The 15,784-nt window shown below is 47.0% G+C and overlaps 3 protein-coding genes across 3 annotated transcripts; 2 read left to right on the plus strand and 1 right to left on the minus strand.

Moving 5' to 3' along the window:
* Positions 1-6,043: 6,043 nt before the first annotated feature.
* Positions 6,044-6,931, plus strand: CTRU02_209387 (uncharacterized protein; the record flags this gene model as incomplete). The annotated part of the gene is made up of 1 exon (XM_070205260.1): positions 6,044-6,931. One exon carries the CDS (start codon positions 6,044-6,046, stop codon positions 6,929-6,931), a length of 888 nt encoding a protein of 295 aa, XP_070060908.1.
* Positions 6,932-8,585: 1,654 nt separating this feature from the next.
* On the plus strand, positions 8,586-12,494 carry CTRU02_209388 (pfs domain-containing protein; the record flags this gene model as incomplete). Its single annotated transcript, XM_070205261.1, has 4 exons — positions 8,586-9,804; positions 9,857-10,691; positions 10,743-11,811; positions 11,832-12,494. The coding sequence occupies 4 exons, from the start codon at positions 8,586-8,588 to the stop codon at positions 12,492-12,494; spliced, it is 3,786 nt and encodes a 1,261-aa protein (XP_070060909.1).
* Positions 12,495-13,892: 1,398 nt separating this feature from the next.
* CTRU02_209389 (uncharacterized protein) lies at positions 13,893-14,490 on the minus strand (the record flags this gene model as incomplete). Its single annotated transcript, XM_036726775.1, has 2 exons — positions 13,893-14,122; positions 14,244-14,490. 2 exons carry the CDS (start codon positions 14,488-14,490, stop codon positions 13,893-13,895), a joined length of 477 nt encoding a protein of 158 aa, XP_036581484.1.
* Positions 14,491-15,784: the final 1,294 nt, after the last annotated feature.

The raw sequence follows: 15,784 nt of genomic DNA on the forward strand, positions 1-15,784 counted from the left end.
TGCGAACCCATACCAAAACCAAAAACAAATTTCCTACACACTTTTTTTTTTTTCAGCAGACCGGATCTCCCGTCGCGGCCTGGACGTTGCGGCAGCATCGCACAACATCACCACTCATGGACCAAAACATTTTCCTTTTTTCAAAATCAACATAAACATTGCATGGCACGGGAGACGGATAAGTCGGAACCACGGCGTTTTTCCTTTTTCCATACATTTCTCTTGCTTTAATCAGGCCTTTCAAGAAGATACGAAAGGAACGACATCGGCGAGGCATTGATTTTCTCCTTCCGCAAGGGGAAAACTTGCGAGAACTGCTCATTTTATATTTCTGCAAACAAACCTGGTTTTCCTTTGTCGCTCTATTTTGTGTACCAACAGATACCCCAAAGCATATAAAGAAACGAAACATAGTTGGGCGGCCGAATGAGTTTTTATTTTACCTTTTTAAACTTTTTTTGCCCGAAAAAGGGCAATCCGCTTTCGGCTGCCCAGGTTGGGAGAGTGTTGAACTTTGCAAGCTGATATTTTTTTTTGCAAAGGAGCGCAAAAATACAAAGGAGACGCAAGAGACAAGGGAGTAAAGCAAGGGGAAGCAGATGACGGCGAGCCGATTTGTATTATATCGAATCAAGCCCAATAAGACCAGTGGAGAAACTGGTGATGATTTAAACTTTGTGTGTTGATGCATGGGATATGATGACGGATGATTTTCATTGATGAGCTGAACGCCCTTTGGTCTGGACTGTGTCAATCGGAGAGTTCCGATGAACGATGACATGCCGTCAACTTTGATTTCTTCATCCAAGTGTCATGATTTCTTCGGCGGGCGCAGTTGCATGACCGGACGGAAGAAGAAAAAAAGAAACTGGTACCGCCACTACGGATGGATGGATGGAAGGGGGTGGTGGTGTAGACGCGGCTCCTTTCTTTGCTTTCTTTTTTCTTTTTGCGCAGGGTCAACCTTATATCACACATGCTCTCCTATTATTAACTAGCATTTATCGATGTTAAAACCCAAGTAACCAGCTTCGGCAACGAAGAAAATCTCCCACAAAGCTCTATTTAACCTCGCGCAGGTACAATGTCTTTACGAAACTTGTTGACAATTTGGCATGCAACAACGAACATCAAGATCAATGAGACTCTCAATTTCTATAACAAGGCTAAAACCTCTGAAGCTCGGTTTCTCATAGCAAAAACATCGGTTTTTCCAAATGTTCGCTGCCGGCGTAGACGCCTGGAGCTCCTCTCACGGGATCAATTTCGCGAAGAATCACCTGACCACCATGAATGATGGTACTGACCCCATCGCTAATTACAACCCATCCTATATCCCCAGCGCTATCTGTATTGCTAGCGACAATAATTTCTCTTTTTAAGTAAGAAGCCTAACCTTTCTAGCTTTTGGCGAATCTAGTTTGTTATGCTCATCGCAAGCTTTAGGAGGATCTCAGGCACCGAACCAGACCGCCTTACCCTGAAAGTGTCTTCACCGTAACGGCATCGTCTCTTTGTAAGTTGTTACCTGTTTCTAGGTTGCGCCAATCGGCAGTTTTCCTGTCAACTAGTATATGAGAACTCGCATGATAGCCCGATGGTGTCGCAGGCATCACTTGGGGGAAGCTGCAGATTGTGCTTGTCATCGCTATTTATGACAATATCAACACGGAGGGCTAGCTTGAGGTCTGCGTAAGGATCTAAGATAATGCTATAAACAATCGGCCGAACTATACCGGGTCCGCTTAGTGAGTTCTCTTAGGGAATGTTAGAGGGATTTTGCTAGGGGACGAGGCTGATGAGCGGCTGGAACTAGGAATTTCATGTGTTACATCGTCGGTGCATTGTTTCAAGATATATACCATCAACAAGACGAGAGCAGAGGCTGCCGCCAAGTTAAAGAGGCTTGAGGAGAAGGGGATAACGGCTGTGATTGATACGCATCCCATTTAGTTCAAGTAGAGACTGATGAGTGTCAGAGGTTGGAGTGGCACAGAGTGAAGAGGTCAGAAATTAGGGGTTGTGATTGTGACTGCATTCATCTCTTGGCCTCTCAATCCCTCATGGGATGAAAGAAGCGTCCTCTATATAGCTGGTTGGCTTGCCGGCCTGGCAGTGGTTACCCCTCTCTTATGGCCTCCGATCTCCATCCCGACCCCCGACTTCCGACTTCCCGATTCCGCACGTGACAGTGAGGGATGTATAAACACGACGGCTCAAGGGGACAAGGATCTAGAAGCATGAAGTGGCTAGGTTTGTATCCCATCGGCTGCGGTATGGCAACAGATACATGGCCTGCGTAAGACTAACCAACAAGACATAGATACTTTGGCTGTCACTTTAGTATTTGGAGAAACATGGGTCTTTAAATGACCTGTTGCCATGTCGTAGCCGACGGGATATCTTTGGCTGTGTTTGCAATTAAATACTGGCCAGAGCTTTTGTCGGGTCTACTTTGCAGCGTTAAAAGCATACTTTTTGGCTTTGGCTGAGAATCATCTCATTTAGTTCAGACTGTTAGTCGTCTACTAACGAGTTTATGCATGGATTAGACCAAGGTGGGAATGCGTGAGCCGGATCACCGAGGAGAAATACCAACGAGGAGGTGCTCAGACACACAAAGGAAAGTCATTTACTCGGAGGCTGTTTGAATAAAACAAGAACTCCTCGAGCGACGAGGTTTGACATGCTGATCCTCGCTTTGCCCTTACAACCAAAAGCTGAGTGACCCATTATTGATGACCTTGACTCAGCACCACTAGCCTACTCAAGTCGGAAGCAGTGGACGAGATATGTCCGATGCTGCCGAGTTCCCGGTTGAGATGCTCACAGCGTCTTCTTAGATTGGCTCGAATCATGTGAATTATCGGTGTCTGGGGGTTCGTCTCGGCGTGAATCAATATAATATATTTTACTTTAAGTGTCTGTCTCCTCCAACCTTGAGATGCGAATATTCTGTTTCTCTGCAGCTTATGCTAACGTTGTGTGATTGGTGGCAGACTAGCCTCCATTCTCGCACGCACAAGTTGTCAAAGCTTTCCGTGATGCGAGGGTCTCGGAATCCCACTAACCTTCTGATCAAGGGGTAAAGAAGATGACTCATGAATAAAGTACACTGGTGTCATGTTCATCTTCCGCGGAGCCCGATTTTGGAAGAGTGGGGAGGCAACACGCGGACATAATCTGTCGAACAATGGACTTCGGGAAGATAAAGAAAGAAGAGCTCATTTGTACGTGAAAGTAGCACTAAAACATGGCCAAAATAATTTATCAAGATTTGAGAAGACAATATCGGGTGCTGGGAAGGATGGGTTCGCCAGACAAGGATTATGATCAGGCTAGAAATGCCCGGCAGGACGAGGACATCTTTAGTTGCAGAGGAATCGTCGAATATAAATACATTACTATATCCTAAGATTTATCAATATCTTTCTCACCTCACTTGCCTTGTCTTCCTGATCATCTGCGCCTCTCTCGTACTCGACAAATCAACCTCACTCGTTCCAGTCCGTTACAATGCATCTTACTCTGAAGCTGGCAACCTTGCTACTGTTGTATGGAACCGCCTCGGCCTGGATCGATTGTAGGATTCCATCCAGCGCAGAGGTGACAACCAAACCCCGTATCACTTTTGAGGATTTCAAAAACTGACTCACCAGTAAAGCTCAATGGGGGTTGTTCGGTGGCACAGCAGGATGGATGTTCATATTGGTGCGGCAAAAGGGTATGTCCTTTCACAATCTACAGTGTTCGCAGATACTAATCGCTCGTCCAGTGTTCCGGTTCGAACTATCCAGTTTGTATCCCGTAAGTTCTATGCTGCTTAAGCTATATATATCTTAGACTAACTTAGCGTTCCAGTAAGGATAACTTCAGCGACTATGACTGTGTCTGTGCGTCTACGTAGGTGCTTTCTGGCGGCTTACCGTGGATTCGTGTCAATACGCGTTGTAGTAGAGCATTGGACGTAGGAAGCTGGCAATAAAACGCTCATTTTCGAGTCACAGACTACATATGCGAGGAAGCTTTCTGATTATAGACTATCATGTACATGTTTGTCAGACGAACCTAACTACCATAGCTCTTTGAAGAACTTACAGTGCTGTTTCTAGAAACCCTGGCTACACACTGGGTTTGTGATGTATTTGCACGTAGTTTCTTGGCCTCTAGATTCAAATCTAGAGTTGCGCATGAATAACAAAGGAGTGGGTCAATACGTCACCTAGGATTCTGAATGTGTACTGAGGTAAAGTATAACTTTAAAACTTGGTCGGCTGTGTTGGACAGGTTTGTATGCCTGACTGAACGAAGTTACACATTACTGCTCCGCGATAGGAGGGAAAGATTTGCTAACTTTTTCAAAAGATGTCTGCGATAGTTAAGTAAGTATTTTGGCTAAATTACTGGGTAGCTTGGTTCCTCATGATGACAATAAGTAGCGACCAACTGCTTTCTTATAAATCCCGCCTGTCTGTCTCCTATCGCTTGCTTCAGAATTAACCGGTCATTTTGAAAGTTAGTATAAGAATGTGTTATGGATAATGACTTGCGTTGCCAGTAATGAATCTCCATTTCTAATCACCCTTAGTGTACACGGACTTGTTTTTTATCTCCCGTGTTCCTTGATTCTCAATGGCTTCGTTCACCATTACGATGGGTACCTAGTCCTACTTTGGCACGCTTCACGAATGCGCGGTACCTATTTCATACCAAAAAATGCAGCTTTAAGAAGGTAAATCCAAGACTTCACGAGAAATATGGTATGTAATATAATAATTAACAGCAGCTATGTCAAGGTACTAAAAGGCGTATGTGCGACTTTGGGAGGGACAGGTGATGTAGCCATTTCAATGCAGCACGAATGGCCATCCTTCCAGTCGGCATAAGTTTGTATCAATGGATTCTACGTATGTTGTATTAATCTGTGGTTTGAATGTATACTTATGTGAAAAGTGATGGATGTAAATTCTCTCGGTTTGCCGTGCCCGTTTGGTGAAGTATGTAATGGTCAGCCCAGTCCGCCCAGCCATGATATCGCGTAAGAGGCCATCATCCGCGTCCCACCACCAAGTACAGTTAGGATCAGTGTTAGGATCATATATTAGGCTAGGTGTAAGGCTCCCGCCGCGACGTTGGAGAAAGACTAATAGTTTCCAAGGGCAACGAAAAGGCCAATAACGGCGCCAAGGCTGTTGATACTCTTTACTATCATATGAAAGAAAGGCTAGGATTAGATTAGCTTGAGCGTTGAATGAATGACAATGGTAAGACCTAGTAGGTTTTTAGTAGTAGTTAAACCTAAAGGTAAGCTTTACAAGGCTTATGTAGACAAATAGAACAAGGCCGAAGCAGGGAGGGCTCCTACCTTTTAGATGATTGTCAGCGGCGCAAGGGGCCGGGGAACTATTCTCATCGAGAGTTACAACTTACCAGGTGACCTAGTTCTCACATTTAGGTGATAACAGGTTCATCTACACGCCTAAAACTGAGAGGATCTAGACTTCTGCTCGTCTATTCGCAGGGTAACAAACACCCTCGACCGGTGTTTTCCACATGTGATGATTTTAGCGGGTCACCACCAACAAATCCGACATCCTCCACCTAGAAGCGTTGGAAGCGTCTGTAATTACGTTATACATTCTCCGCGGCATGTTGCGGTCGGCAGGGATGTAAGCGATGAGTGGATTAAACAACATCAGACCAGCGCAGGGTCTACATGCACGATTTTGGGGTTGCGGGTTAGCCGTCGATTGGACCTTCCGTCACTTACTCGCCAAGGGTCATATGGTGTGTTTAAATTGTTCACAGCGTGGTCCGTCTCGGGCCGACAGTCTCTTGGCTGTCCTGCCGGACGACGTAACGTGTTGGGACTTTCAGTGGCAGCTAGCCTCGTTCCGGGTTGGCAAGCGAGCTTTCTGCGTTGCCGCACGCTCGCAGATGAATATAATTACTTGACGGATAGCCGTTGGCTGGTGATGTCCAACTTGCCTTTGCATTCCACTTTTCATCTAGCAACAACTTCCTGCAGGTCGAGCTGAAAGCCATGGCTGACTTACGCCCTCGGCAGCATTTTCAACTACTGTTGTTATTGCTTCATCTCTTACCTTTTGGTGCCGCCACACCAGCAGATATCGAGGTTGACCTTGTTTTCCCCGTGGCCAACCAAACCTACAAAAAGATCTGGCCGTTTCCTATCATCTTTGCCATACGAAACGCTTCGCAGCTTTGGCAAGGAGATGACGAAGTTGCGCCATTCTCCGTTCGGTGGTCGATCAACGGACACGAGACCAGGGAAGATGTTATATTAAGGGGCCGATATTTTGACTCTGGGGTTTGGGATACCATCGAACCTTTCAAATATCCGAAGCCTGCTCGCCGCCCAGATGACGGCGTCTATCTACTTCTTGGGACCCCATTTAGCAGAATAGTCAATGGGACAGAGCGAGTCTTCAGCCTGACCTACGAAACAATTCTGAACTACGCCTGTCCTACAAACAGCACTATGAAGTTAAAAACTGTGTACAGCTGGGGACGTATATTTTTCTACCTTGACAAAGAATCGTCTCAGCTTCCTGATTTCTCGAACATGACAAAGACATGTCCGCTACCTGTGGGGAATTTCGAGTTTACTGGTCTTAAAAACGTCAAAGATTTTCCTGGTCTCCCACAATATCCAGTAGCAGAACGATGCATGAATATGGCTCCTCAGCGCGAGCCAAACCCTTGCGGTCTTAAATTGGATGAAATGGATTTTGAGAATCACGTACGGACAGCTATGCTCGAGCTTGCCGGTTGTCCAAACGGGACATGTAAACTGGCGCCGCTGGCCTGTAACGCTCCGCGTAATTCCGCAAATTTCAAGGAGGTCAATGGTGTGCTTTGGATCTCTTCAATTCTCATTTCTACTTTTGCTCTATGTAAAATTTGGTAGAGCTTCTTGATGGTGGAGTTGTCGCTCGGGTTTGATGTCTTGGTAATTACTTCAAATCAAAGATCTTTCGCTGCTCTCCACCGTTTTTCTGTACACCTGAGTGTCAATGGCGCCTTATTTTCCCCGACGTATGCCATCTTCTTAAGACAGCGCCTTTTTCCGACTGATATGGCAACTGCAGAGCCACCTTAAGAGTCGCATAGATCACAACGTGCTTAATGGCTTGCGGGGTAAATTAGGAGGCTGGTGCTGTTGGGAGTTGCCCCTCTATCTCCCTTGTATTCTATGATGTTTATGATGTTGGTTCGTCCCTTTTTTATCTTGGCGTTGCGCCGGGGAGGACCCTTTGGTCTTGGCCAATCGGATGTGGCTCCAAAAGGAAGGTTAAAAAGCCAAATTGAAATTAGCAACCATGAGTTATTGCGAAGCCCCACTGATAACTCTCAGAAGACCCATTGCCTCAGTGCACAAAGTCTGGATATTGCCCCGGTCGCAGATGGTGGAAGATGCTCCACCGCGTAAAGACATCTTTCGAGAGTGATCAAGTTATATTCATTGTCAGTATCTTCTTCAAACAGAAACACAGGGGCCCTGTTGCAACTACGGCTTCCTGTATGGTCCAAATCCGAGAAAACAACGGGTGAGCCTGGAATCCCTCGAATATGGACAGATAGAGTGTTTGGAGTAATAGTTTCTCTTTCTACGTAGCAGATTGGTTTTTGCAGGCTTAGTAAAGTGGTAGGAATTCGTCTGCCGTGGATTCCTTGCGTAAGAGAGACTGAACGTACTTTGCACAATAGCTACATTCACGCCTTCTTCCCCAACTGGCGACATCCACGCAAAGGCTCGGGCTGCTTTGCTATATATTGCTTTCTCTTTGTTGGAGCACAAGTATTGGTTGTCAAGTTTGCATTCGTTGTCAAATTTCTCATGCTTCAACCAGAAAAGACCTGAAAATCGACAACAATCAGGCTGGAGGGGAGGGCGCACGCAGGTACTATGAGGGCGTCCTTCTGCGGCCTGCACGAACATGACGAGAATTCCTATTGGATGGATGCAGTCACAACATGCACACCTGATTTTGCTGGCGCCTGCTGTGTGCCCAACTAGTGGTTGTGCAGCCCCTCGCCAGAGTTTTGCCGCAGACTCGCCGAAGTTAATCTGGTCAAGATGCCAATGAAGAAAATCACTGTCATTCGGTCAGGAAACAATATGGGCCTGCAAAAACTTTTGCTTAGTAGTTTCCTCCAATTTTGTCACGTTGAGAAATCCGAAGGTGTTACGAACGCTTAATACGGCATGAGAAACTTGCCCCTTGGCAGCGCTCATGAAAACCGCCTGTCTTCAAGAGAGGGGCTTGGAGCCAATTATGTCCCGCAGTTGCCCACAACCACCTCATGCAATGCTCGTCAGCCGGTGCAGCCTCTCAATCAGGCTGCAGGCATCAAAGACAAGGAATGACCAGGTATATTTGACAGCGCCCCCCATCTGAGCGGTTACCAGCAACCAGGCCACCCTACAAGAATAGCACAACCCACAGGTTGTTGAACCATGCCGTCCTGTTGGAAGCGCAATCTCGAAGTTCCTCAATAATAGTGTCATTTTCCTTCAGGCCTCACACTTTTTGGCATCCTCCAAGCCTCGAGCATTCATCATGGCGCCCCTGAAGCGACTTCCGAGTCCCCAAATGTACACCATTGGCTGGATCACCGCTCTTGACAAGGAGCTCACCGCAGCACAGGCGATGCTTGACGAAGAGCACATGAAGCCGGAGAACTTCAGGAAACACCCGAAAGACACAAATAGTTATATCTGGGGTCGCATCGCGGAGCATAATATCGTTATCGCATCGCTGGCCGCGGGCAAGTACGGCACTGTGTCCGCAGCGACAACCGCCGGAAGCATGACCAGCTCTCTTCCACATCTACGATTCGGTCTAATGGTTGGCATTGGTGCCGGTATCCCAAGGTTGGCAGAAAACATTGATATCCGCCTTGGCGACGTTGTCGTTAGCCAGCCGACTGGTACGAGTTCCGGAGTTGTGCAATACGATTTAGGGAAGTTGGGTAAAGACGGTCATTTTCAGCGTGTCGGTTCTCTCGCTTCCCCGCCCGAGGTTCTTCTCAAAGGATTGCAGACACTCAAGGCCAAGAGGAGGTTGAGAGAACCTCGGATGCCGGACATCCTAAAAGACATGTTCGAACGCCACCCGTTGCTAGCAGAACCACAACCAGACGATGCTTCGTTTGTTTATCAAGGGAAACAGAATGACCGCTTATTTGAAGCAACTTCAAAGCACATCCAGCGCTCGGATGAGCAACATAGTTCTTCGGAAACTACAATCCCGCATGATCTGGGCAGACCACCTCTTCAGCTGGCTCTGGCCTGGATATGGTCATTTTTCTGGCTCCTTTACATCTCGGCAACAAGGCTTACCAGCACAAATGAAGCCAAACAGAGCCTTCCGTCTGGAGAAGATGGCCATCTAGATATCGACCAAACCAGGAGTTGCATGTATTGTGATCCGAGAAAAGAATTGCAGCGCCGGGAACGGGCTTCTACCGATCCGATGGTTTATTACGGACTCATTGCTTCCGGAGACTCGGTCATCAAGAACAGTGTTTCTCGGGACGAAATTGTCCAGCGGCTTGGGGAAAAGTGCATCTGCTTCGAAATGGAGGCAGCCGGTCTTATGGATAATTTCCCTTGCCTTGTGATCCGGGGAATCTGCGACTACGCGGACGGCCATAAGAACGATCGGTGGCAGAACTATGCGGCCGTTACAGCGGCTGCATTTGCAAAGGAGTTACTTGAAGTTCTCGATGGGGAGGATGTAGAAGGGGCTCTGAGAATGGACGAAGTCATGGAGCAGCGTTAGTATTTCACGGATATTTTTAATCGGCATATCACTTACGGTAGTCATAGTACGTAAAGGTGTTTCTGACATAAACTCGTCCACGAACGACATCAAGCAGAGCCTGCATTTCCAAGAAATCATGGAGTGGCTCTCTCCTCCAGACCCATCAACAAATCACAACAAGGCACTGCAGCAGCGTCATGAGGGTACAGGACAGTGGTTCCTGAACCACGAGTCATATTCGAATTGGAAAACAGCCCCGAATTCTTCTCTATGGCTTTATGGTATCCCCGGTTGTGGCAAGACGATCCTCAGCACCATTATCATTGAACACCTCCGAAATACGGAGCAATGCTCTGGAAACCTACTCTACTTCTACTTTGACTTTACCGACACTAGCAAGCAGTCGCTCGAGAAGGCGATTCGGTCACTCATCGCTCAATTATACAGTAAAAAGCAGTGCGCCCAAACGCATCTGGATATACTTTACTCTTCCCACAAGAAAGAAAAACGACAACCCAGTACAGACTTGTTATGCAAGACTTTCAAAACCATGGTTGATCAGACTGGGGAAATCTGGATTGTCCTTGATGCACTCGACGAGTGTCAAACTCGAAATGGTCCAGAGAATGAAGGATTGCTAGCGTGGATTCAAAACCTCCTGCAATCTCAACAGAACAACATACACTTCATGGTTACGAGCCGCCCAGAACACGATATCGAATCAACTTTGAAAGAGTTTATTAATAGCCACATACCTCTACAGAGTGATTTAATGGCAGAAGACATAGAGGCCTACATTCGCGCCCGTGTTACACAGCACAAAGGTCTAGAGAGATGGCACAAGAACAAGGAAATTCAGGATGAGATTCAGGCATGTCTCATGAAGAAAGCGCATGGAATGTGAGTTAAAAAGCTGTCCCAGTATTTTCTCGTTGCTAAGTTTCCCTGAAGGTTCCGCTGGGTGTCGTGCCAACTCGATGAGCTCGAACGATGCCTTGATCCTATTAGTCTTCGGAACACTCTAAAATCACTTCCAAAGACACTAGACGACACCTACGCGAGAATACTTGACAGGATACCACCGGAAATGAAGCAGAATGCTATTCGAATACTCCAGTTTTTAACGTTTTCTGAACGGCCATTACGAATTGAAGAGGCTTGCGATGCAATCGCAGTAGTCGGGAACGCCAAGCCAAGATTCGACGTGAAGAATAGGATGCCAATACCAGAGGAAATAGCAATTTACTGTTCCAGTTTGGTAGTTATTGTTACCAAAAGCGGCCAAGACGGAGAGAAGCGGCTGCAGCTCGCGCATTTCTCCGTCAGGGAATACCTGGTATCGAACCGACTAGAACACAGCGTTTCTGAAGACTTTAGAGCGTCGCATGCCAGAGCAGTAATCTTAGAAACCAGTCTTGCTTACCTATTGGATATAAACCATGGCCTCCCTATTACGGACCTAATACACGAATACCCACTGGCGCAGTATGCGGCACGGTACTGGATGGACCATACCATCCAAGCTGACCTTAGTAGGGTCCAACATCTGCTCAAAGAATTTCTAAGATGCGGAGCTTCTTACGAAACCTGCTGGAAACTTTATCAGCCAGACAGGCCTTGGGACGAGAAACCTTGGCAGCACCATAATCGAGCGACTCACATGCTATGCTATTTTGCTTACGGGGGCATAGTATATGCAGTAGAGAAGGTATTAAAGGATGGCGCCGATGTTAATTCCCGAGACAGTGACCAAAAGAACGCCCTTGAAGCTGCGTCTTCTAGAGGCCATAAAGATGTTGTCCGGCTAGTCCTCGATAAAGGTGCCGATATCAACGCCCCGAGTAATAGTGATTATGGTACCGCCCTCCAAGCTGCATCCTATGAGGGCCATAAAGACGTTGTCGGGCTACTCCTCGATAGAGGTGCCGATATCAACGCCCAAGGCGGTAGACATGGTACCGCCCTCCAAGCTGCATCTTATGAGGGCCATAAAGACGTTGTCCAGCTACTCCTCGATGAGGTGCCGATACTAACGCCCAGAGCGATAGTGTTTATAACACCGCCCTCCAAGCTGCATCTTATGAGGGCCATAAAGACGTTATCCAACTACTCCTTGATAAAGGTGCCGATATCAACGCCCAGAGTGATAGTTTTATTAGTACCGCTCTCCAAGCTGCATCTTATGAGGGCCATAAAGACGTTGTCCAGCTGCTCCTCGATAGAGGTGCCGATATCAACGCCCAGAGCGATATTGTTTATAATACCGCCCTCCAAGTTGCATCTTATGAGGGCCATAAAGACGTTGTCCAGCTACTCCTCGATAGAGGTGCCGATATCAACGCCCAGAGTGATAGTTTTTATGGTACCGCCCTCCAAGCTGCATCTTGTAAGGGCCATGAAGACGTTATCCGGCTACTCCTCGATAGAGGTGCCGATATCAACGCCCAGAGCGATATTGTTTATAATACCGCCCTCCAAGATGCATCTTGTAAGGGCCATAAAGACGTTATCCGGCTACTCCTCAATAGAGGTGCCGATATCAACGCCCAAGGCGGTAGACTTGGCAACGCCCTCGTTGCTACTTCTCATACCGACAATGTAGATATTCTCCCGCTGCTCCTCGACACCGGAGCAGATACTTCAGAACCCAACACCCGAGGCCAGACACCACTCAGCGTAGCCTCAGAATGCGGCAAACTTTAAAACGTTGAGCTGCTTCTTGCATGTTTTCATGTGAATCCAAGTTCAGTGAACACCATCAGTCGAACACCTCTGTTTTACGCGTCAAAGGGAGGTTATACTGCGATCGTTCAAGCGATTCTGAATCGAAGCACAGAATGTCTTAATTGGAAAGATCAATACGGCTCAACCCCCTTGTCTGCAGCGGTTAGACATGGCCATGTTGATGTTGTGGAGTGCCTCTTAGCTGCAGGTACTGTAGATATCGACTCTCCGGATCGATTCTCCCGTACGCCATTGTGGTGGGCAACCAGACATGGACACACAAGGACCTCGCAGCTTCTGGTCGAAAACAGAAGACAAAAGGGCATATTAGTTGACGAAGACCACATGGACCTAGAAGTCAAAATAATATCTCGTAAGAATCTCGACAGATCGTGTGATATCTGTACTTGCGGCATCTCCAGAGATGACAGCTACTTCTTTTGTTCTATTTGTTGTGATGGAAATTTTGATGTTTGCTTAGATTGCTTCGACCTTGGCGGCCGTTGCTTGCAGGAATCGCATGTACTAGATAAAAGGGCTCCAAGGACATAGCCGATTGCCGGGACTATTGTCGAATGGCGCCAGATCTCTCAAGATGTAGATTTCATATTGACTCAAGCTGTTTATTTCACTGAATATGGCCCTTCTAGCTGTTCTCAAGGCCTTAACTCATATATAATATGCGTTCGATGTTCTCTGAAGCCAGCTGGTTCATCTAGGTTTGCTGGCGCCAATGCCATTACGTGGTAGGGAAGGCTGGTTGTCAAATTGTTAGTAACACGAGCAAATCTTCCGGGAGAGGTCTGTGACACCTGGAGAGGCCTCAAGGCTTTGTGGGACGACGATTCGACAATGAATCCTGAACCATGTATCAGAGTTTCAGTCTGATATAATTATAGTGCTATTCGTTTAACGCCTTCATGAATGCCTGGTCTGCCAGGAGCGGTGTAGTGTTGCCAGCCTCAGGGCCAGTTCACTATGCAAGCTGGGGAAGAATGAATTCTAAGCAAACCACCTGCCATCATCTGCACTAGGCTCGAAAGCGCTTCATGGACAACCATTCAACTTCTGCCATCGTCGTTATAGTTGGCTCACGTATTTCGTGAACATTATGTCTTTAGCTAGCTGGCTGGGAGAACATTAAGAATTAGGGAGCTCATACGGTGTAGATATATTTATCACTGCAACAAGTCAACAGATGATGATTTATTAGCATCAGAAACTATGTAGTGACCAATGGTTTAAATCAAAAAGTATGCACTAGAGTAACAAACTATAAATCTATTCCGTTGAACATTAGGCTATCTGAAGGTTCTTGCGCTTGTTCATTACGTATGATCCACCGCTACTCTTCCCTTCTCTCATCGTAGATGATACTCATTGAAGCCAGCAACTTCTCGATTTCTCCCCTCTGAAGTCACTCCAGACCCGCTCCTCGCTTGTAGAGTCACCGACAGTAACATCCCAGAACCACGTCTCGAGCGACGGCGTGTTCGTCACGCCCGACCACTGCAGGATCACTGCTTGGATACCGTAGTCGCCGTGCACCGTGGATTCAGGGATCTTCAGGCCCGGAATGGTATCATTGTAAGTTCCCTTGAGCACCTCTGTGTTTTACATAGATGAGTTAGTACGCGTTTTGGCACTTCTCCTGGCGAGAAAGACCGGAAGATAACAACCGCAGGAAACGGATTCGGCGTTGGAGTGCGGTAAAATATAGGAACATACCTCGCAGATTCGTTCTGGCAAACTCAGTACCGATGCTTCCAGGGTACGGGCCACTGTTCCACTCGCGGTCGTATCGAGTCAGACCCCAGATCATAACTTCCTGCCTCGGCTGCATGATGCCGGTCGTGACGGTTGCGTTAAACACGTCGCCTGGCTTGATCGTCTTGGGGAGGCCGACTGTGTAGAGGTACCCCTCAACGCCTGCTGCTAAAGTAGCAGCGGCAGTTAGGACAGTGGAAAAGTGCATTTTGTGATTTGATTATGACCTGCCGCAGCTTTGTCTTTGTTTATACACTGTTGGCGGGGTACTCTAGGAAGTTGTTTGAATGGGGTTGTGAGTATGTTGCCACACTGATACGAAGTGGCTGGACTGCTCATCTTTTATATCCATCTCCGATTATTGGAACTAACACCTTCTTGTCATACCATGGATAAATGCAAAAACTTTTCACCTGCTCGGAAGCAAAGAAGGAAGACCAGCCGAGGATAGGTAGCCTACGGATGGATCGTAAATGCAAAGCTAGACCAGATACCGACTCTTTCGGAAAAGGTGGCCAGTTTGGAGATAGTCCCTTGGGGAGGCCATGCCATTTTGAAAGGGCATATTTAATTAGATCCTTCCTGCAGCACAATATCCGATACGCAGGTTGTTACGAGCAGCCTTTGTAATGCTAGTATTTAAACGTGGGTAGGATGCGAAGTGCTTATCCCGTTGCTACACTAATATACAATCTGGCAACTCCTCCCGCTTAAGTTAGAACCCTGCAACTCGCCACGGGCTAGGCCGCTGAGTTGCATCAACGCCCCTGCTAGCTCGACCATCATCTTGCGTTACATGGTGATGCACCTAGACTGCCTGCATCTTTTCTCCTTCCAGCACGGGCTAGTGTAACGTAAATGGCCAAGGCTGATGCCTAAACTATCGCTACCGAGGGTTTAATGCTATTTGGATTTAAAGTCGTGAGATGATAGCAAGCATGGGCGTGAGATTATGAAGTTGGGTGGCAAATGAGATATCAACGGTGACATGGAGTGGTGTAAGCACTAAGAAGTTCCGCGAAGAGGAGATCTGAATGAGCCTAGCTGGCCCTGAGCTGCGATAGACAAAAAAAAGACCCTGCCTCCAATCATGCTGTTCACGAAGGTACTTCAAATGGCTTAAGCCAGAACTCTCCCACCAAACATAATAGCAAACTTTCTCGCACTTTTGGCCTTTTCTTGGAATCCATGGTATTCGTTGAATCCAACAATGGCCACAACAAGACCGTCAGCTTATAATAGTTTTGAAGCATATCTTAGTATTGGCGAGTTTGTTTTCTGACTGCAGCAACATTGAACCAGAAATACAACTATGATGGCTGATTTAGCCGTTTACTCACATCATGGCAGGTAGCTGCTGGACGCTCTCAGTGCGACAATATAGCAAGGCTTCAGACATCGTTTTCGCAATCTTCAAAGTGCTTAGGGGCCGTACTCTGCGGGCCTCTTTAGACTTCTTGAAATTAGGATTGGCGCCGCCATCTACTTTTCTATGCTCATTC

Source organism: Colletotrichum truncatum (genome assembly GCF_014235925.2).
Source record: "Colletotrichum truncatum strain CMES1059 chromosome Unknown Contig_0006, whole genome shotgun sequence".
Classification (NCBI taxonomy): domain Eukaryota; kingdom Fungi; phylum Ascomycota; class Sordariomycetes; order Glomerellales; family Glomerellaceae; genus Colletotrichum; species Colletotrichum truncatum.